This window comes from Morone saxatilis, unplaced genomic scaffold (genome assembly GCF_004916995.1).
Source record: "Morone saxatilis isolate NCDOM2014 unplaced genomic scaffold, NCSU_SB_2.0 Contig14, whole genome shotgun sequence".
In the NCBI taxonomy this organism is placed as follows: Eukaryota; Metazoa; Chordata; class Actinopteri; family Moronidae; genus Morone; species Morone saxatilis.
This window is the reverse complement of record NW_023339696.1, coordinates 4,781,767-4,803,466: the sequence shown is the minus strand read 5'-3', so window position 1 is coordinate 4,803,466 and position 21,700 is coordinate 4,781,767. Positions and strand designations below refer to the sequence as shown.

General features: G+C 41.7%; 2 protein-coding genes across 2 annotated transcripts in view; one reads left to right on the top strand and one right to left on the bottom strand.

Moving 5' to 3' along the window:
* Window positions 1-3,503: 3,503 nt before the first annotated feature.
* evplb (envoplakin b) lies at window positions 3,504-17,292 on the top strand. Its single transcript, XM_035654484.1, has 22 exons — window positions 3,504-3,634; window positions 6,281-6,380; window positions 6,573-6,727; window positions 6,894-7,017; window positions 7,105-7,236; window positions 7,321-7,362; window positions 7,490-7,651; window positions 7,969-8,076; window positions 8,235-8,330; window positions 8,443-8,553; window positions 9,902-10,048; window positions 10,148-10,302; window positions 10,416-10,513; window positions 10,626-10,798; window positions 10,937-11,115; window positions 11,558-11,696; window positions 12,244-12,437; window positions 12,571-12,721; window positions 12,853-12,936; window positions 13,043-13,180; window positions 13,275-13,367; window positions 13,501-17,292. The coding sequence occupies exons 1-22, from the start codon at window positions 3,594-3,596 to the stop codon at window positions 17,020-17,022; spliced, it is 6,144 nt and encodes a 2,047-aa protein (XP_035510377.1). The 5' UTR covers window positions 3,504-3,593; the 3' UTR covers window positions 17,023-17,292.
* Window positions 17,293-20,490: 3,198 nt separating this feature from the next.
* The window catches only part of LOC118322724 (serotonin N-acetyltransferase-like), a 2,404-nt gene continuing 1,194 nt past the window's right edge, over window positions 20,491-21,700 (bottom strand). Inside the window, exons 3-4 of the mRNA XM_035654488.1 lie at window positions 21,526-21,680; window positions 20,491-21,429 (exon numbers count right to left, since the gene is read on the bottom strand). Coding sequence (XP_035510381.1) covers window positions 21,061-21,429; window positions 21,526-21,680 — 524 coding nt within the window. The 3' untranslated portion in view covers window positions 20,491-21,060. The remainder of the gene's footprint in view (window positions 21,430-21,525; window positions 21,681-21,700) is intronic.

The following is a 21,700-nucleotide window of genomic DNA, read 5'->3' as shown; positions in this document are numbered from 1 at the left end:
TCTAATATCACCTCTGGTGAGCTTTATAACGTTCAGATGTAACTGTTAGCATTTTGATTGATTTTGTTAAGTAGTGAGCGGATGTTCGCCGTTACATTGCACCCTTGTTCATTATGGTGTCCAACTACTCAACACGCTTACAGTACACGGAGGCTAGCCTGGGACTTTGGTGTGATATTTGAAATATTAATTTAAGTAGGTACTCTGCATTAATTGGTTTAATATGTGCTTCTACATAACCTTAAGCTGCAGTAGGTAATCCTCATAAAATATACCATTTTTGTCATTTTGCTGAAAACCTTGCTTTGTTCACGTACAGTCGTATGGGGAGAGGAGATCATCTGTGCATAAGAAATGAGACTTAGTGCCTCCTAAATGGCATTTACACGAACCCCACCGGCCTGAACCAAAACAGCCAATCAGAGCAGAGAAAGAATAGATGATTCTTGAGTCTTGAGTTCATAGGTTGGTCAAATATCTAATGGCAAGTGTCTCATGTACACTGTCACAGTATTTTAATAAAAGTTAGCTTACTGCCAGCTTTAAGTATGAATTACTAACTGTAGAGTGTGCCATATTAAAGCTGCAATTACTGAAGATACCATTTAAATATATTCACCTTAGAAGTTAATATGCAAACATTTGCTGGATTTACAGTGCATCTGCAAAAGTCATTCACCAGTGCTTACTTTTTCCACATTTTGCTTATGTTACAGCTTATTCATTGTTTTTCCCTTAAAATTCTCACATAGATTACACCATAATGACAACTTAAAAAAAGTTTGTTTTGAGATTTTTGCAAATGTATTAAAATTAAAAACAAAGAAATCACTTGTTACATCAGCTATTCACAGCCTTTGCGATCAAGCTCAAAATTGAACCATTGGTGCATTCTGGTTTCCACTGATCATCCTTGAGATGGTTTCTGCAGCTTAACTTGGTCACTTTTGTGGTAAATTCAGTTGCTTGGACATGATTTGGAAGGCACACATCTGTCTAATTATAAGGGTCCCACAGTTAACGTGCATGTCAGACCACAAAACAAGCCATGAAGTCGAAGGAATGACTGTGACCTCCGAGACAGCGGCAGGAACTAGAAGAAAACCTGCCTCCAGAGCGCTCTTGACCTCAGGACTGGGGCGATGGTTCATCTTTCAACAGGAACAACGACCCTAAGCACAGAGCCAAGATATCGAAGGAGTGGTTTCAGGACAACTCTGTTGAATGCTCCTCGAGGGGACCAGCCAAGAGCCCAGACTTGAATCCCCCTTGTAACATCTCTGGAGGATCTGAAAATGGCTGTGCACCGACGCTCCCCATCCAAACCTTGGATGGAGCTCGAGAGATTCTGTAAAGAGGAATGGGGCGAAACTTAGCCACAGATAGGTGTGCCTGAAGCTTGTGGCTTCACATTCCAAAAGACTTTGAGGCTGTAATGCTGCCAAAGGGTGCCACAACAAATATTAAGCAAAGGCTGTGAATACTTATGTACATATTATATTTGTTCTCTTTTTTCTAATAAACAAATTTGCAAACATTTAACAAAAAACTTTTTTCATGTTGTCATTATGGGGTATTGTGTGTAGACTTTTGAGGAAAAAATAAAGCTGTAACATAATGAAATGTGGAAAAAGTGAAGCACTGTGAATACTTTCTGTATGCCCTGTATATGTCCAGTTGCACATATGGAGCAACATTATCATTCACTTGGAGTGTCTCCAGCTGTCAGAGTGAACCAAAACAGTAAAGCTGTGGGCCACACCGATAAAACAATGAGCTGAAACTCACTCCTCGAAGACCCTTTTCACACATTGTCATCTAATACGCTGTATATCGTTATTAAAAGTATTGATTATAGCTGCTTTAAGTACTGCTGGGGACAAAGGTCGAGGCCTGGTGAGACTACCCCTGTGTCGCCTTTCAATCATCACCACTTTCTTGTCCTGTCACTCACTGCTGTCTGTGTGAGCTGGGTTCCTTCCCTCTGGCCCTACAGGTATGTGGGTGTTGTCCTGAGGAGTAGGGTGTGTGTCAGACACACCCACTGCAAGCATGAGACTGAGCAGCATGCTTAACCAAGTTCTTCCTGCTGAGGCGTGAAAAAGTGACATGGTTTAAGATGCCTCCAACTCCCACAACCCATTTTATTGTGAGCATAGAGCGTGTTTGTGTTTTGTGCTGAATGAAGACTGTACATGCACTGTAGTTTTGCATACCATCTTTTTTATCACACTTTTTTTTCTGTTCTTTTTGGCAGCAGGTGAAGTTTTCACACTAGACCTTGACTCTTCATTTGCTTCAGGGGTAATTTTACAGGGTGTGTGTGTGATAACAACTGATACTAGGAAATGAATATGCTCTGGGTTTCAACCCCTGAGGTTGCATAGTAATTTAATCTGCCAATTAATGAAGACACATTGGGTTTGTTACTGATACTCTTATCTCAAAGACAATTTAAACCTTTTCCTGTAGTGTTATAACGGCTAACACTGACTAACAGCTACTGTACTTTACTATTCTGATACTGTACAGATCATAACCCACTTAATAAGAATAAGTTATAGATTTATTTGTTTTGGTACTCCCGTATGTCATTAATAGCGATAAGACATATACAAATCTAAATTAGATTTTTTTAAATGTTTTATTTACACTGGTAACAAGATACTTAATTTCAGTTCAGTATTTCTCACAAAAATAGTAGTGAAATTTATTATCATTACTGAACACCACATTGTCTAAAATAATTCAGACTTTTCATGGCCATGGTCTAAAGTCAGCCCATACTCTGCTTTCACTAATGCCACAAAAAGAGGAACTAACTCATGTTGTTCTTTCTTGATTGCCTCTCCTACCACTTCTTGGCTTCTCAAATATGAATATTTTAGGGTTTCTCTAGAGAGTTGTAAACTGAATATCTTTGGTTGGTGGATATTTTATAGACCAAACAATTAATCAGTTAATCAAGAAAATGATTGAAATGAATGAAACGAAACAGCTTAATTGATAATGATAATAATCCTTAGGTGCAGCACTGTTCATGTCTAAATGAACCTGATGATCCAGCTGCTCTGCTACATTCCACCACAATCATACATATTGAAACAGTGAGTGCTTTATAATGCACTGCCATGTCTTGTGTGTTACATGGAGCTGATAACAGAGCTGTAGCTGTATCAGGTTCAGAGACCATTTCTATAGGCAGGTGTGAGTGTGTAGAGTTAGAAAAACCCACTGGTGTAATAAACTCAAGAGCATAATGAGGCTCTTTCAGGGTGGATCTCCTGTTCCCTGATCATGCTTTGCAAATAAAAAAACCCCACACATTTGAGCTCCTAGAATCTAAACTCAGAGCGAGGGCTGTGAGGGATCGTGGAACAGGTCCGCCCGGTCTGCTACTCCGCTGCTTTTACTGACGACACACCTGCTGGGCTGGGAGGAGCTGAGACAGGTGGACGCTCCTTAACTGGGGTGGTGGGGGGGTGGGAGACGCCACAAGAGACAAGAAGGAGAGAGAGGAAAGAGGAGAGAGTGAGTTGGAAGGAACACACTCGGACTCAGATTACAGAAACAGGCCTGAACGGTCTCCCAAGATGTCGAAGAAAAAGGAATACAGTCCTGTAAAGATCAGCAAGTGAGTTCTGTCACCTACCTCTATGTGTGTGTGTGTGTGTGTGTGTCAGATTTCCTAGTCTTATGTTGTCCCTTGTTTTGTGTCCTCTCTTTGCTGCCTGGCACTGCTTGTTTCTCCTGAAGGGCTGACCTGAAATCTGCTTCATGCTGCATTGTTGTACCATGCTCCCATTTGTGTTTGCACAGGAGAGAGTTGATTTATGTCCCTGGACAATAAAATGTGCTCCTGCTGCCACATAAAAGCAACATCGGTCTGACTGTTAAAATACATTGTATGTGTTAGATACTGTCCTTCATTCATAATCATTCCATTAATATGATGTCTTGTCCCGTACAAGTTACAATGTTGTGTTGAGTGTTGCCTGACTCCTGTACTTAACCACGCCACATTTATTTGTGTCTTTGCCCAAAGGGTGTATCATCAAAGTGTACTGACTCACGTAATCCATATCTGGTGCCACTCAATAGGCCAGTGTTCTGACTCATGAAGCTGATGGGTCAACACTGCGCCTTTAAAGCTCTATGGCTTGTTGTCATTGTAGTGGAAGCTGTGGTTGTTTGAGTAGAGGAGTGAGTTGACTCATCCATCATGTTTTATGAAGGTACACATGGCCATAAATGTGTGGACTCCCAGAGGTTTGAGATTGTGCAACCTCTACCCCACTCCTCTCAAAGTAACCAAGCAGGTGTTGTTCCCCTCTAGGTGCAACATGTCACCCAGAGGGGTGGGGGGGGGCACACACGGTTGATCATTAGAGCGGGGTGTGCCAAGCTGCCAGAGGCTGGAGATTGTTACTGACAGGAGACAGGAAGGGCTGAGGGAGTGGCAGGGCAGGGTCTCTCTGTTGCTAGGTCTGTTTGTCCTAATCACCACAGTGACACTTGAGTTTCAATGGAAGCGAGTGAGTCAGTCAGTGTGTAAAGTGGTGCCTGCGTGCATTCCTGTTCCTTCTGATATACAGGTCTGATAATTCATGATTGTGGTAAGAAACTCCTCTGCTTCAACTGCACTGTGTGTTTGTAACGAAGCTGTCAGTGATGAGTGGAGTTACCCACATGTGGGACCTTTGCAGCCGAGATAAGAGCGATACCATAAAAATACTGTTACAAGTAATAGTCCTGCTATGAAAATGTTACTTAAATAAATGTATGTAAATATAATCAGGAAAATTTATTCAATGTATCAAAATTAAGCAGGAAGATTATTATTACTCATTCATTAATATAAAAGAACAATTTCACTGTTGCAGTTGATTGAAGTGGAGCAAATTTTTACCTAGTTAGTAGAGGATTATTATTATTTATGATTATTTTGATTATGGATTCATGTCATGTCATTATATATTCTTGATTGATTGTTTGGTTTGTAAAATAAATAAAAAAAACACAAGAAACACCTGTTACAATTACTCAGAGCCTAAAGTGACCTTTTGTCCAAAGTTCAAAATTGTTAGAATAAATTCTAAATAATTAAATGGAAAATCAGTTAAATCCTCACATTTCAGAAGCTAAAACCAAGATGTTCTTCTGACCTTAACCGTAATCAAAATAATACATTTTCTGTCATTTGACTTATTGATCATGATTAAGTTTATAACTAGTAATTAAACCTGTAAATCAGTGTAGTTGAGTAGAAGTACAAAGTGGCATGAAAAGAAAGTACTCAGTTACACTCTAATTTGTACTTAAGTACAATACTTGAGTAAATCTACATTCCACCACTGGGAGCAATAAAAATAATTCACTTCAGTAAATAATTATCCTTCAGCACTCCGCCTACTACGAGCCATAATGTCTGACTACAACTGCCACAGCCCCACTGCAGAGTAATGACTCCATTCATTTGATAAGAGCTGAACAGTGTGGTATAACGCGTTAGTCTCAGCGGTATCACACGCTGACGACATTCCTGACTCCCCCCTCCGCCCCCACACCCCTCTACAGTGTGTCCCCTGAGTCCTGATCTGGGTGTGTCACAATAAATAGTTGGCTTTCAGATCACAGCAGAGAAGGAATGACAGAACAAACACCCAGAGAGCACAAACAGGTCTGCAGAAAGTGTTCATGTGCGACATGCCAGTGAAGGAATTTTCTTTCATGCTTTTAAAGCCTTTTATGTTCACATCTGAGTCCTGTCATTACACGAAGAGCAAAAGTAACATTGTCAGTTTAAAGTACAAAATAAATATATACATTTTTAACCCTGTGGTGGGAAATAACTAACTACATTTAATACAATTTTGTGGTACATTTATGATAGCTCTAGTTATTTTGATCACACACAAAACATCTGATCAGCCTCTAAAAAACGATTTATAGACTGAACTACCAGTTATAATCATCTCCACCTCAACCAGTATTATTATTAATAATAATCCAAAAATATAACACTCTTAACCTAGTGAGTACTTCTACTTTTACACCTTTATATAAATGTAGCTGCTAATACCTTTGTACTTCTACTTAAATTAAATTATGACTTTAACATGTAATTAAGTATTTCTACAGTGTGGTACTGCTGCTTCACTGAAAAAAAGATCTCAACACTTCCCTCACCACTTTACTAACCAGGTCCTGATTGGACCATAACAACATAACTGGAGATTCTGCACAGTTTTGACCACCATCTTTCTGTGTTTTCACCCAGGAGTCAGGCCAATGACCTGGCGGTGCTGATTTCTCGTATGCAGAAGAATGCAGACCAAGTAGAGAAGAATATTCTGCGGGCAGAGGAGCTGCTGGCTGTGGTAAGAAGTCCACATGCACCAGACCTGGAGACTCGAGACTTGAACCAGACACAGATCACAACATTAACGCATAACATTAACATTCACACTGGATTCTTTCTTTTGTATTGGAAACGATGTCTAAATATTAACATAAAGCCTTTTTATAAATCAAAAAAGTTCCTATCTTACGCTCCTTTGACTCCTTTGCAGGACACAGAGCGTTATGGGAAGAATCAGCCCCTGCTCCACCAGAAGGAGAACTCAGACAACCTGGCAGAGGCTGAGGGGCTGCTGAAGGAACTCTTCATGGACGTGGACAAGTCCAAGAAGTTGCAGCACCCGCAGGCTCCTGAGATAGAGAGAGAGTGAGTTTAATTTGGAGTGTCACAGACAACAAACAAATGCTAGTTATGCTAACAGACACGCCTAAAACTTGATACTTTAAATGCCATTAAGATAAGCTGGTCACAAAGTTTCTTTTCCACCTGTCTGCTCGCCAATGACTAAAATAACTGTCTCTCCCTTTATCAGTGTGAGCAATCTGCACGATCGCTGGGCAAAGAACTGTGCCGTCTACAGGGACCTGTACAACCCGGTGCAAGTGTTGGGGCCAACACAAAAGATCGACTGGGGTTCTCTGCTGGATGAAAAACTGGTCAGTTTGAGCTTTGAGTCAATGTTTATTTGCTAAACATCCCCATGATCTTTAAGCGTCACAGGTTTGTAATGCTGTGATTTACAGAAACAGTTAAATACAGGGGCATACGGCCCCAACCTGGCCGACGTAGAGAAGCAGATTGCAGCACATAACATTCTGCACAAGGCGATCGAGGCCTACAGCACCCAGCTACAGCCCGGTTCCACCACGTCACAGGTAACAGCACAGAACCACACATGCAGGCACTCTGCAGGACTATATAACGAATGAATCATTTACCTTCTTCTTCTTTGTTCACAGGAGAAGTACGCCGCCCTCAAAGAGAAATATGCTAATCTGCTTGTAAGTTGTTGTTTTTTTGCCCTTGTTGACTGTTGACCGTTAACTCAATGTGTGCTGTCAGGAGTTCAGTTAAGTTCAGGGGGATGTGTAGAAGTGATGTCTTGAACGCATGCTGTACGTTCTGCAGGAGAACTCCCAGAGGAGACGCAGCCACCTGGCCTCTCTGTACGAGTACATGCAGAGCTGTAGTAAGGAGCTGGTCTACCTGTCCGGCCAGCAGGAGAGGATCCTGCAGAGAGACTGGAGTGATCGCATGTCCGACCCCCGAGGTGTCCGCATGGAGTATGAGGTGAGGGGACGTCCACAGCACGATGTGGTCCTGATGGTGTTGTTGTTAAAGGCGGACTTGGCTACTGACTTTCATTGTGTCATCTTGTGGTCAGAGGGAGGTGCTGGGTGGAGAGGTTTTTGGAAATTCAAATATTAAAACTTTGTTTGTCTGCTTCAAGATTAATCCTTTAGGGGCCGGTTGCACCAGCTTGGGACCCAACTGGTGTAACCGGTATGGTGCACAGTAACTGCTTAGCTGCTGGTAGAATCTGATCTGAATATCTGAAACATTTTCACGTTTTCATTTCACTTTATGTTGTTTCTTTGTATTTACAGAAATTCAAAAATAATGGACTGCTAGCACACGAGACTGAGATCAACAAGCTGCAGGAGGAAGGAGATCGTCTTGTTGAAAAGAAACACCCTGGCAGCCCAACAATAAAGGTACGCCGTATGTCAGCTATGTGGACCTCAGAAACTGTATGAAAACTGTGATAAATCGTCATAGTGCCCAAGATAGTGTCATAACTTGGGATTTCTTGTGGTCAAATTCATTGAAATAAACAGATTATAATCAGGTTGAATTGAATTGTCTTCATCAGGCACACAGAGATGCCGTGCAGGCCGAGTGGCAGGCCTTCCTCAACTTGTGTCTAGCACAGGAAATACACCTGGACAACATTGAAGACTACAAGAAGGTAGAGAGCCTCTGACCACAAACACAATGACTGACTGTGGTCATATTTCTTCTATCCAATCCACCAGTTCACTACAGCTTATTGTTAAGAAGCAAATATTTGTCCAATGCAGTTCCAGCTGGATGCAGAGACGTTGTCCGAGTCCCTGGAGAGACTCAATTCCACTCTGGACCCAAAGTCTCTGGCCAACAAGAGCAACCATGAGGTCCTGCTGGCACTGGAGGTACAACTGTGTTTTCTAATGTCACGGTTTCTGTGCAGTCTTGAAAAATATAGAAACTGGAGTCCCATAAGTATTAGGCAAGGCTAAAATTATTATCATTCTCTTACATATATCTTTACATTTTAATCAGTTAGTCTGCACACCATAAATAATGATTATGAGAATGATTATGTTATGTTATATTTAAGGAAGGATCAATAAATAAGAACAACATTATTATTATCTGTGTTGTGTGCAGCCCTGATGGTGTAACAAATCAAATGCTAATAGTAGGATAAAACTACCCCTTACACATTATAGATATTACATATTTCTTATTATGATCAATCATATTTTTAAAATCCTTTTTAGAACATGACTCAAAAGGTTAGGTGACCTCTGGAGGAGTATTTTTAGGTCATACGTCTGCAAGTTGGAGTAAATGTATAATCCCTTGATTTATACATTTATCTTAAGTTCAAAATGTCACTTTTGTCAGTTTAATATATGATGAAGATGTCTGTGCTGTAAGTGTGGAATAAGTGCCCTGTTCAGTTCTACAAGTGTCAGGTGCTTCACCTCCTGAGTTCATTCATTCATTTATTTGTTTAGTCCTTTGCATCATTTGCAGGGGTCTATTTCTAGAAGCAGATTTACTGAGTTATCTGGTTTGTATAAAACTCAGAAACTAGGAAATGTCTTCCTCCAGTCAAAAATATGTTGTTCTTCTTGTTCCTACAGTGTGCTGTCTAATACTGTCTGTGCAGAGTTTGACACTAGAAGGATGTTTTCACATTCATCTGCTGAAAGTGTTCTCCTGAAGCTCACTGAACAATCTGATTTTAGGGGGGGCGGGGCCTAAACCCAAGCATGATTTGTTACATCCATTAGTTTGGAAGTCATTCTGTCCAGTAAATCAACTTGTACAGTGTGATGTAGAAACTTGAAGCCACCAGTGCACATCCACTGAGAATGGACTTTACAGTGAAGTAGGAGACATCTTGTGTCCAGCAGGAAAACTTTAGAAGTGAACAAAATTTGCATATTCATAGTTCCTGGGGGAAAAAATTGGGAAAAAGACGCATGATATTATCCCGTGTTGCTTATATGTCTTAATAGATGTCTAGAGGGGATCTTGAAGAATGGTCCCAAAATTGACCTCTGGTGCATTTAAGACCAAAATTTGACTCTGAGCTGCTTTCTACATACAATGCCCTGATCTTTTTACACAATCAGGTTTTACTTAGTCATCCTGATAACCCAGTGAACCTGCCTCTTGGAACATGCCTCTGGTAGTTGAAGATGAATTCAGATGATAATATCCTTGTTTGCTTGCGTTGCTCCTGTTCTAACTCAATAATACCTTTAGGGAGATGAACCAGCAGTAAAGAGGAATGAGCAGCGCCTGGCTGCCCTCAGGGAGCTCAGCAGCAGCGTTGTGCCTCTCGAGTTGCGCCGAACCCGGCCCACCAAACCCACCACTGCAATGTCCCTGTGTGACTGGGCAGATGATGGGGTAGGATGTGATCATTTACAGGATTTAATATAAAATATAAAAGGGAAAATATTCTTGTTGTCATCATCATTATTTGATTATCTTCTCTGTCCATTTCAGGATGCAGTGAGACGGGGTGAGACGCTGAACCTCCAGTCCAACTCTGATAATAAGAACTGGGAGTTTGAAAGCAGCAGTGGGAAGACCAGAACACTGCCAGGGGCCTGTTTCATAATCCCACCACCTGACGCTAAGGCCCTCGAGAAAGTAAACAGGTACAGGGTAAAAACTCACCACCTACAGTTTGTTTTATTTACATTGTTTTTTATGTGAGTACAACAATGCTTTTAATAGATGTTAATGAAACACTGTGCGTCTGTGTGTTTAGTCTGGACGGAGCACTGAGGGACTTGAAGAGCCGTAGATCTGCACTCATGTCCTCTTTGAAGAACCCCACGGTGGAGGTGGTCCGCCCTCAGAAGGCAGGTGAGAAGAAAAACATTTTATTTTCCCTTTGAAAGATGTTTTTGAAAATTTGGAGAAGATTTGGTCTTGTCTAAATTCTCTTTGTAGAATGACTGTCTTTGCTCCTCCTCAGTCGCTGTACAAAGTGCTCCAGAGGATCCCAAAGCTGCAGAGCTAGCCAGTGAGATCAACAGGATCAACAGAGCCCTGGATCAGAGCGAAAAACAAATCCTGAGTCGACTCAGAGCCCCGCTAGACAATCGCAACCCCACAGAAGACCTGGCGAAAAGGCTGCAAGAGCACGAGGTGAACATGAACAACATTATGCTTTAAAAATATGACCTACGTTATTTATTTATTTATTTTCTAAAAGTTGTCCTCAGCATGTTCACACGTCCGTCTCGTCTAGTTGTGATCAGTAACATCATATGACTTGCACTCCAGAAATCTGCTCTGACTGTAAGAAAACTGGAGTCTGAGAAGTCTGCGGTCCAGAGGGAGATGGAGCCTGTTCTGGCCAAGAAACCCCTGGGACCCACTGCCTCCACCCTTCCCCCCAAACTCACTGCTGCCACCAACAAGATTGATGACATCAATGGCCTTATCGATCTTTATAATAAAAAGTAAGAAGATCAGAATGACATTATAGCACAGTGCAGTTTTTTTTCAAGACAATTAAAAAAAAGCATTTAAAGCGAAGAAATAACCCATTCCTCATCTTACATATTAAAAGTTGTCTATATAGTTGATATATAAGCAATAAAACACATGAGCTCAATTCAACATACTGAGGATTTTTGCCTCAACTCTTCTCAACTACTGTGACAATAGCTTAGCATCCTGTTTAGCATAACTGTAGTTTAGCATTTAGCATTGTCCCACTATTGTCATTTGTAGCCACAGTGCCGCTTTTCAGCAAAAGTTACATTGTTTTTCTTTAATCTACTTTTTAAATACTTTTTATAATATAGAAGCACATGTATGAATACACATTTTTAGTTTGAAAAAATATATCTAGATTTCTCATTTTGTTTTAACCTTCTGTGTTTCTCTCCTCTCAACCAGAGCTACAGCCTCCATGTTCCTAGAGAAGCAGCTGCAGAAGGTAGACGGCATTGTCTCTGGGTTTGAGGAGCAGCTAGCTAAAGATGGCGTCATTCTTGATAAACCAAGTGCACTCCAGAGTCGGAACCAGCAGCTGCAGGTGTTGTACTTTATGATCCAACCAAAAAAGTCCATATTTTAAAATATTTAATAGGGATACACTGATTGTGGAATCTGGTCCAACACCAATAAAGATGTTAAAAATAATAATTTGGCCGATATATATATATATATATATAACGATAACAATAATAATAATGATTTGTTATTTATTTGCCCTTTTGAGTCAAAGAAACAAAGTTCTCTACAAAGATAAGAATCTTAGTCTCAGTCTATTTCTCTTCTAATCCTAAAATGACACAGAGCTGAACAGCCGCTCACTGTTCGTGCTGGTGCATGGGGCACATTGGTATTTGCACACAAATTGTGCCAGTGCTGGAAATTTAGGTGTTTATTACTCTAAGATCCAAGTTGGAAATAACCAACACAACATTTGGCCAGCCCAAAATTGATGTGACCAATCGTTACATCACTAATTAACAATTTCATACAAGTGTGAGGGGATAGAGCATGTGATACTCTAAAGAGATCCAAACCTAGAGTGTTTTTTTTTCTTTATCTCTGTTCCTACTCCTGATGTCAAACAGGCTATGCGTAAGGATGTCGCCTCAAAAAAGGGTGAGTTGGAGCAATTAGGCAGAGACTTGGACTTCACAGAGCAAGCATGCAGCCCCCTGCAGCAGAGTTACAGTGAATACTGTCCTGACATCCGCCGACAGGAGAATGAGGTGAAAAAGCTGCAGAATCGTTACACGACTGTGAAAAATCAGATCCAGGAACGGTGAGTAAAAAAAGATTGTTGTAACTGCATGTGGCTGACTTCTGACTTCTCTTACGTCCTAACAAATATATTTTTATTTAAAAATGCCAACACTTCATTGGTGATGAGGAGGGTTTTTTATATTCTGTTTTAGGTCGGCTCTGGTAAAAGATGCAACCAATAAAAATCAAGATTTCCAGAATGCTGTTCAGTCACTGGATTTCTTCTTGGTCAATTTGCCCAATAATTCGATCAAACCTACTGACAATGTTGTACAGATAACAGCCAAGGAGAACTCTCAAAAGGTGAGTGGAAGTGTTTCTTTACTTTCATCAACCTGTCTCCAACTTCTATATACAAACTAACTCAAGTCTGTTTCAACAATGACATAACACTGCTTCGTCTTATCAGCTGTGGTTTTACATGTCTTGTTTAGAGAGTGATGGAGGATATCAAGAAGAAATCAGGTGATTTAAAACGTGTCAAGGTTCTGTCCCGTGATCTACATAGTGTCTTAAATGTGAGTTCAGATTACTCCTACATACCATTTGCAACTTAAATTCAGTTAATTACCTATGTGCTTCCAAGTACTTAATTCTTCAATGTTTAAATATATTTACTCTCAGGAGTACGAGATTAAGTCAAACACTTACCGCGGCATTCTAAATGATGACGATGATGACGATGATGATGATGATGTTGATGTTGACGAACCGATCCCAACGAAACAAACTTTTACCATGGCTCAGGCTGTACAGAGAAAGGTACAGTTATACACAACTGCCTAATGACAGCTAAGAACTCATGACACTTAGTCTTCAGTTTCCAAACTCATTTTGCCTTCTGCTTTTACCACAGGAGAAAAATCTACTGAACCTTTTCTCTGAGGTGTCTGCAGAAAACGACCAGCTGCTCAGCCAGTTGGGGACGGCTAAGAACATAATGGCCAGGGTATGATATTATGTAATTAAAGTAACATCAACAACAATAATAATTAATAGAAATAGTAGAATCATTCCTGACCCAAATTATTGTTGTCAGTTGTTCTGAAGTGACTCTCATATTTCCTTTTATCCATGCCCAGAATGAAGAAAAAGTTAGTCAGGTAGTCGTCAGTCAGCAGCTGCAGCTACAGAGTCAGAAGAAGGACCTGGAGGAGAGTGATAGCCTGAAAAATGAATTAACTGAGGAGGTTGCCAGGCGCTTACATGCTGAAAAAGACCTGGAAACATACCGTAAGAGGTTTGTGTCATTGAAGAATAGGAGAGGAGTGGAGAGGTTGGAAGAGAAGGAAGTGGTGCAATACTACCGTGACCCCAAGCTGGAGGTGGAACTACAGTCCCTGAGAAGTCGGATCCAGGATGAAACATATAACAGGTCAACAACCCATTCAGAGATAGAAACCTTAAATGAGAAGATTATCAAACTGGAGACACAGCTGACTAAAGTTGAACCTAAACTGGTGACCAAGGTACTGACTGAATATGAGAGAGACCCGCAGCTTGACAAAGAAGCCACCAAGATTAGAGATGAGATGCATCGGATACGACTGGAGCTCCAAACGAGCAATTCTGAGGCAGTTCATGTGAAAACTGAGCTCACGGTTCTAGCTCAGCAAAAACCCAAAATCAGAGAGAAGGTTGTCAAGAAGGAAGTAGTGAGGCTTGAAAAGGATCCAGAAATGCTGAAAGCTGTTCTCATGTTCCAGAATGATATTGCAGCAGAGGAATCGCACTGCAAGTCGCTCAATGATAGCATTTTTACCTTAAGGAGCCAGATAAACACACTGGAGAGGGTCATTCCAACTATCCAACCCAAGATAGTCTCCAAGGTGGTGAAGCAAGTACAGCAAGATCCAGAAACGCTTGAAGAGTCGAAGAAACTACGAATTGCCTTGGAAGAGGAGAAAGATGAGAATGTTATCTTGATGAAAGACCTGACCACCCTTCAGCTACGTTACGGTGAATTGGAGATGCTCAGGCCTAAAGTCGAGGTCAAGGAGGTCATCAATGAGATCTACCGAGTTGATCCTGAGACAGAAGTCGAACTGGTGCGTCTGAGAAAAGAGCTGCAGGAATCGAGCCGCAACCGCACAGACATGGAGAAAGAAATCAACACAGTGATAACGACTCTGACTACCCTGCGTGCTCAGAAACCCAAAGTGGAGTACAAGGAGGTGACTCAGGAGGTAATCAAAGAAGAGAAAAGCCCAGAGGTCATCAGGGAATTGCAAAGGCTAAGCAACCAAGTTTCCCGTCTGCAAGTCAACTATGACACCACCCTCGAGCTGCTGACCCGCCTATGTAAAGAAAGAGATGAGTTGAAAGCTGAAAAATCCAAAGTGGAGACCAAGCTAGTCAATAAAGAGCTCATCAAATATGAGAATGATCCTCTTCTTGAGAAAGAGGCTGACAGACTTCGAAGGAATGTAAGAGAAGAGATTCAACAACGCCGCAGTGTGGAGGAGTGTCTCTTTGACCTCCAAAACCAATACATTGTCCTTGAAAGGCAGAAACCAGAGGAGAAGATTGTAATGCAAGAAGTGGTGCGTCTTCAGAAGGACCCCAAGCAAATGCTGGAGCATGACAAGTTGAACAAGAATCTGGATGAGGAATTGAAAGCCCGTAGAAAGCTTGAATTAGAGGTCCGACAGCTTAGAGCCCTTGTTCAAGATAAAGAGAGTACCCTGGCTCAGATGGATGATCGTCAGAAGAGGATTCAAGTAGAGTCAGAGCTCAGGCAGATCAAATCTCGCATTCTTGAACTCGAAAATTCTCCTCCGCCCGTTGAGGAAAAGATTGTCATTGAGGAGGTCCTGAAAGTGGAGAGGGACCCTAAGCTGGAAAAACTAACTGATGGTGTACGTGTCAACTTGGAGACTGAGGGCACCAATATCAATCGTCTAGAGAGAGAAATCCGCAACCTGAAGCTCAAGTTGGAAATTCTGCAAAAGGAGAAATCAGTTGAGAAGGTTGTTTACAGAGAAGTTATTCGCGTAGAGAAAGACCCAGCTGTGGAGGCTGAAAGGGAACATCTAAGAGAGCTAGTAACACAGGAGAGAAATCGCAGGCGTGACCAGGAGGATAACATTCAGAACATCAACATCAAAATGACCCATCTGCAGACATCGAAGTCTGTGACTTCTCAGGAGGAGACTGCTCTCATCACCAACAGGGATACTCTGAACAGAGAGAAGGAGGATCTCCTCAGACAGCTCAAAATGATAGAGTCTGAAAGACAGAACATCAGTATAACCTTCCAGCAGCAGTCCAAGCTGGTGAGTGAGAGAAACCTGACTGCACGGCAGAGGAGTCTTAAAACATCCTCTGAAGTGCAACGGCTGGAGAAAGAAATCCTGAGTGAAAAAGACAAAATACACCAGAGAGAAATACTCATCACTGAGTTGCTGAACAGCATTAAGAAAGATGACCAGTCTGAAACTCACACCAGAGAGACAAATCTTTCTACGAAGATCACCATCATGGATCCAGAAACTGGTAAAGACATGTCTCCCTATGATGCCTACGTGCAGGGGCTAATTGATCGCAACCATTACATTCACCTGTCACAGTTGGAGTGTGACTGGGAGGAAATCTCTAAAACAGGTCCAGATGGAGATACAACAATTCTGCAGGATCGCAAAAGTGGGAAGCAGTACTCAGTCAAGGATGCTCTCAGGGAGGGGCGCTTGACTCAGTATGAAGTGATGCGCTACAAGGAAGGGAAAATGAACATTACAGAGTTTGCCCTCCTTGTTGTAGGGGAAAGACAAATGCCTGACATACCTCCAGTAACAGCCCCAAAATCACCCATCAAACCCATGCCAGCCTCTCCTTTGAAAACCATGCCATCCTCCCTAAGGTCCTCCTACCCCAGCCTCAACACTCGCCATAGTGGCAGTTTGAACAACCTCAGTGCCTCAGCGGGCAGTTTGAACAACCTAAGTGCCTCAGCGGGTGATGAGCATTTCCCCATCTCCGGTATTTTTGACACCACCACTGACAGCCGCATGTCTGTGAGAAGCGCCCTGACCCGCAAACTCATAGATACTGACACAGCTCTGAAGCTGCTGGAGGCACAAGCAGCCTCTGGTGGAATCATTGATCTTGCCAAAAAGGACAAACTGTCTGTCCACAAGGCAGCTGAACATGGTTTAATTGACACGGTTCACATGTACAAGCTTCTGAATGCCCAGAAGGCCTTCACTGGAGTCGAGGATCCAGTGACCAAAGAGCGGCTCGCAGTGGGACCAGCTGCACAAAAAGGGTATATTCCCAAAGAAAATGCCAGGAGGTACATGGAGGCGCAGTACCTGACTGGTGGGTTGGTGGATCCCTCTAAAGCCGGCCGCCTCACTGTCCAAGAAGCTCTCGCCGCCAATCTGATTGACAGCACAACTGCTGATCATCTGCAAAATGAGGCTTCCCTCACAAAAGAGTTGGTAGACCCCATCACTAAAGAAAAGATCACATACAAGCAGGCAATGGATCGCTGTCAGAAAGACATCAGCACGGGGCTCCTGCTGCTTCCTGCAGCCTCCACTGATTCCTCAAATGCCCCTTCATACTCAAACTATCGGTTCAATTCCCCCTACAGCAATGTTTAGATGTGAAGTTTAAGATGTTTTATTTGCTGGAGCCACTTGGTGTAGTGGGTGTATGATAAAGCTAACTGATACACGTAAAGATAAAAATCGAATGTTCATACATTCAGTCAAAAAACTACACTTTTGGTGAAACTGTACATGTGGATCTGTTTTTTCAGTGCTAATTTTGGGTCTGCTGTAGAAATGAGGGTAATGTTTGTTTCATATGGTAAATTGTTTTTTCAGCACTCTAAAGCTAAATCCTTCATAAGTGTTTATTAAACTCTGCAAACCTCACTTTCTGTCTTGTTATTTAAAATACTGAGAGTTGAATTATAAGAACATATATATATAAATAGAGAACATTCATTTCATAGACTACACAAGGGGTATTCACACTACTTGTAACAATGTTGACGATCATATGACGATCTTCATTCTGACGTCAGCATAGTTTAAGAGATGTCAATTGGTCAGTCCACTGCTTTGGTCCAAACTGAAATATCTCAACAACTGATGGATAGATTTACATTTAATGTTGTACGGATCTTTATGGTTCCCAGAGAAAAAATCATAATGACTTTGGTAATCTCCTGACTTTTCCTCATGGTGGCACTATGAGGTTGACATGTATGGTTTTGAGGGAAAGTATTTCCTTGATTGTTGAGAAATTTAGTACACATCTTCATCCAATACCTTAATTTATGACCAGTTATCTGCAAAATTATCCTAATGACCCATGAGCCTCCGCTTCTGTTTAGTCCGTGGTTTAGTCATAATTTACAAATGTTACCATTTAAACACACTAAACTACAACAGTGAACATGGTAAACAATAAACCTGCTAAGATTCAGCATGTTAGCATACTGATGTTTAGCATGTTTAACATTTAGCTCAAAGCACTGCTGTTCCTATAAGTACAGAATCACAGAGCTTGGCTCTTAATATTAATATGGGGGATATACAATTTATGACACATATCTTCCCATTTCCAGAAATAGCTTGCTCGACAAGACAGTGAATCATCTGTTGTATCTAATACTTTATCTAATGGCAACACAGCTGTACTAAGTATGCAATGCTCTTAAGCCCCTGCGAGTCATATGCTTGGAAATCATGGATTAAGGATACAGATTAAACATGACTCACGTACGAGCACGCAGTGTGTTAAGGTTGGTGAGGTCACACTCAGGGTCTACATGGATGAAGCATGTGTCTAATAAAAGACTGCCGACTACAGACATTAACATGCCAACATTGTTGCATTAACATGCCACACAGTGGAGGTTAACAGTAAATGGCATTGATGTGGGAATATGTGGCCTGTGCTAGCATGTCTGCCTGCCAGATTACCTGATGACTGAAAGGACTTTGCGGGATTACTGCACATGAGCCTGTCTGGAGGCTGAAGTGGCCCCACTCTGGGTGTGAAGGATGTTCCCTGATGATTATCTCACTTAAAGAAGTTTGAAAACATGATGCTGTAATGATAAAACCAGCTTGCATTGTGTACTTTTTGCCTCATATTATATATATATAAGTTTTGACCGCAATGTGTACTGGCGGAAATCAAATTCTGGATTCTGGGATGTTTCTTCAGTTTCTATCATTGGAGTAGTGACCTACAGTGAGTGAATGCGTGATAACTACCTCTCTAATAAAAAGCCTGCTAAATGACAACATCACATACAGTACATGGAAACACAAATAGCACATTAGCACTGACTGGACCATTGCCTGAGTGATGTACATGGTAATTGGCAGCTCCTTTCTGTTTTGCTGGATTATTATTGTCATAATACTAGACTGCAGCTGATGGTTTAAGCTTTGACAATGAGCATTTACACATTTGTCTCTCATTCACCCTCTCTATAAACGCCGATAGCGAAGCCTCCTGTACGCCTGCCCTGCAATTATGCCAATGCCATATTAACTAGTATTTAAAGCACTCTTATTCAGTGAGCACTGTGCTGTATTTTCCCTCTTCATACAACAATATCAGGAGCAGTGACAATTTTCAGTGACGAAACGAGTCAGGCAGGCACTTTATTATTGCCACTGGAAATTGATGGTATCAATAGAAACATACATGAAGGCACATAAGAACAAAAAGTATGATAACCGTGATAGCCCACATAAGTCTGCATCTTGATACATGCACTGATCAACTCCTGACAATTCTGCAGTTAAATTTACCAATGTAAAGCAACTTCATTGCACACACAAAAAAACTTCCTCATTGCTCTTCATTGGTTGAAAAATAAACTCCAGTAAAGCTCAGACTTCTCTGACAGCCAACTAAAGAAGCAAAACCAGCTGGCTGCATCAGCTTGAAACCAATCAAGCTGCAAGCTATCTTCACTCTGCAGATTCCTGTTTGTAGGAGAAAATGCAATTTATTTCTTTATCATCAAACTTAACCTCCACAAAGTCCACGTGACCAGTGACATTTACAAAGCCAGTTTTAACCCGAAAGAGTTTAGATTCCTGAGAGAAAACATAGTTCATGTGTGCTTTATTTCTGCATGTAACAGAGGTACTGATCAAATCTCAAATACCCCGATCAATACCCCACCCAGTGATCCTCGTCTGACGGTGGATGTTAATGTGTAAAATGAATGAATAAGAGAAAGTAGCACTGATCTGGTGCTACTGGTGTATCTTAATGTAAATGTAAGCTACTGTACTGACAGATTTTACATTTGTCAGTCTCTTACTTTAGCTACATTAGAAACAACACATAAAATATACAATATTTTGTCAGTTAATTTTTCACTTGCAGTGGAGACTTTCCCTAGGTGGGCTACATACTTTATTGTGTCAGAGGCTTTTTCCTCAGGGGCAGGGGGAACAATACATATTTTTGTCTTTGCCACCATATATTAGCTGCTGCTAATATAAAAGTATTTGCATCACACTCCAAACATCTTAACCCTCCTCATTGTGTGCTGGTGCTAATTGGAGTCCTGGGTCATGGTCCAGGTGACCCCTAAGTACCGAGTTTGTCCTTCAGAGCAGCGGGAGCTGCTCACCCTGGCACGTTAGTGGATTAGACGTGAGTCGGTGACTGTGTCATGGATTAAAGCTCCATTCAAGAGCATAAGGGTTCCCACTGACTGGCCCGAGTGTCCAGAGGCACAGTTCAGAGAGAGCTGAAGATACTGGCATAGACAGACAGTGTAGTGACATTATACCACAGAAAGGCTAGGAGCCTCTCATTCTAAATAACAGTGATAATAAAATGTTTAAGGGAATGTTTCATTGAATGAACTTGTCAACCAGTGTGGGTACAAGACTTTTATTTTGTGTTAGCTTGTGGAAAAATGTTTAATATGTCTTTGAGAGAACAAACCAAATCAAAAACATGAATTATTCATCTTAAAAAATAGTATAAAACATTTTATTGAAAGTGTAATACCGAAACAGACACAAATATGAAACAAAACATCACAATACAAAGTCTGGATTCACAGACTCAAACATCTCATCACCAAAATCTACATGTTGGTTTAAGTTAGGTCATTGGATCTGCAGACTAAATGATGAGTGGATCCCCTTCTAAATCCTCCAGCGTTTACAACAGCTAAAGCCCCCTAATAGAGCTGTAGAAGCTGTGGTTGAGCGGCTAAAGCCTGGTCGCTGACGTCAGTCCATAGTTGTGGGAAGCCCAGAAAGGTGCTAAGCAGGAGATACAGCAACAAATCCAAAGGTCTACCACGTATGCAACACACCATCAAAGTAACTCCACTTAGAGTTGTAATAGTTCAACACACTACTCTAGTCCTCTCACAGGACAGAGTCTAACAAATTGAACTTGAGTACATATAATAATTCACATTACAGTATAGTACATTCTTGTTTTTATTGTACACAATAAATCATTTCACACAAGATTGATTGACGAGCTTCAGTATGAGATTAGAAGAAAAAAAGTCCAACAGAACAGAGTAAGCAGCCACTGAAAACTGAAAAAAACAACCTCTGACATGTCCTACAAAGAGTACAACACTGATTTTAACTGAAAGACAACCTGTGCAGACATCTCATCTCACTGACATGTCATACATCAACGTGTTCACCAGTCTTTGTCAATGGCAGAGTCAAGGGATGCTGAGGGAAACGGATTGCTTCACTGTTGCGCCGCATGTACGCGTGGCCGCTGATGGGGTACCACATCTCTGTGAAGGTAAGGTTGGCCACGGTGATGGCACAGCGCCCCAGCACCTTGAAGCCTGACTTGCGGTAAAAGGGAATGAGGAAGTCTTCGCACATCAGCACTGCTCGGCGCACGTTGGGAAGGCAGCGGAGATACTGCAGGTAACGCCACATCAGGATGGGACCTTTGCCCTGCTGCCTGAAGGTGCGATGGACAGCGAGGACGTGGATGTGGACGGTTGAGCCGCAGGGCTTGTGGAGAGTCAGTGCGTCCTGTGGTGGTCAGAGATCATAATTACTGATCCTTACAGAACACACATTCGTTTTGAAGAGTTACATGATGAATTGAAAAGGTGCAGGGTGTCTTACTGTAGTGAGTCTGTCCTGGTCCCAGAGAGAGCCGATGATAAAAGCCACCAGCCGGCCCTCCTCAAACCAGCCCATGGACAGCTCTGGACACAGTGTGAGGAAATGACGCACCTCATCCAGGTGGAGGGGACACTCACCTGACACTGAAATAAAAGCTGAGAGAGAGAGAGAGAGA

Excerpts from the sequence above, each read along its gene's own strand:
- evplb (XM_035654484.1), top strand. The coding sequence starts at position 3,594 with ATGTCGAAGAAAAAGGAATACAGTCCTGTAAAGATCAGCAA. Across the intron at positions 6,381-6,572 it reads CAGAGGAGCTGCTGGCTGTG|GACACAGAGCGTTATGGGAA; the intron begins GTAAGAAGTCCA and ends ACTCCTTTGCAG. Across the intron at positions 7,652-7,968 it reads GTGTCCGCATGGAGTATGAG|AAATTCAAAAATAATGGACT; the intron begins GTGAGGGGACGT and ends TTGTATTTACAG.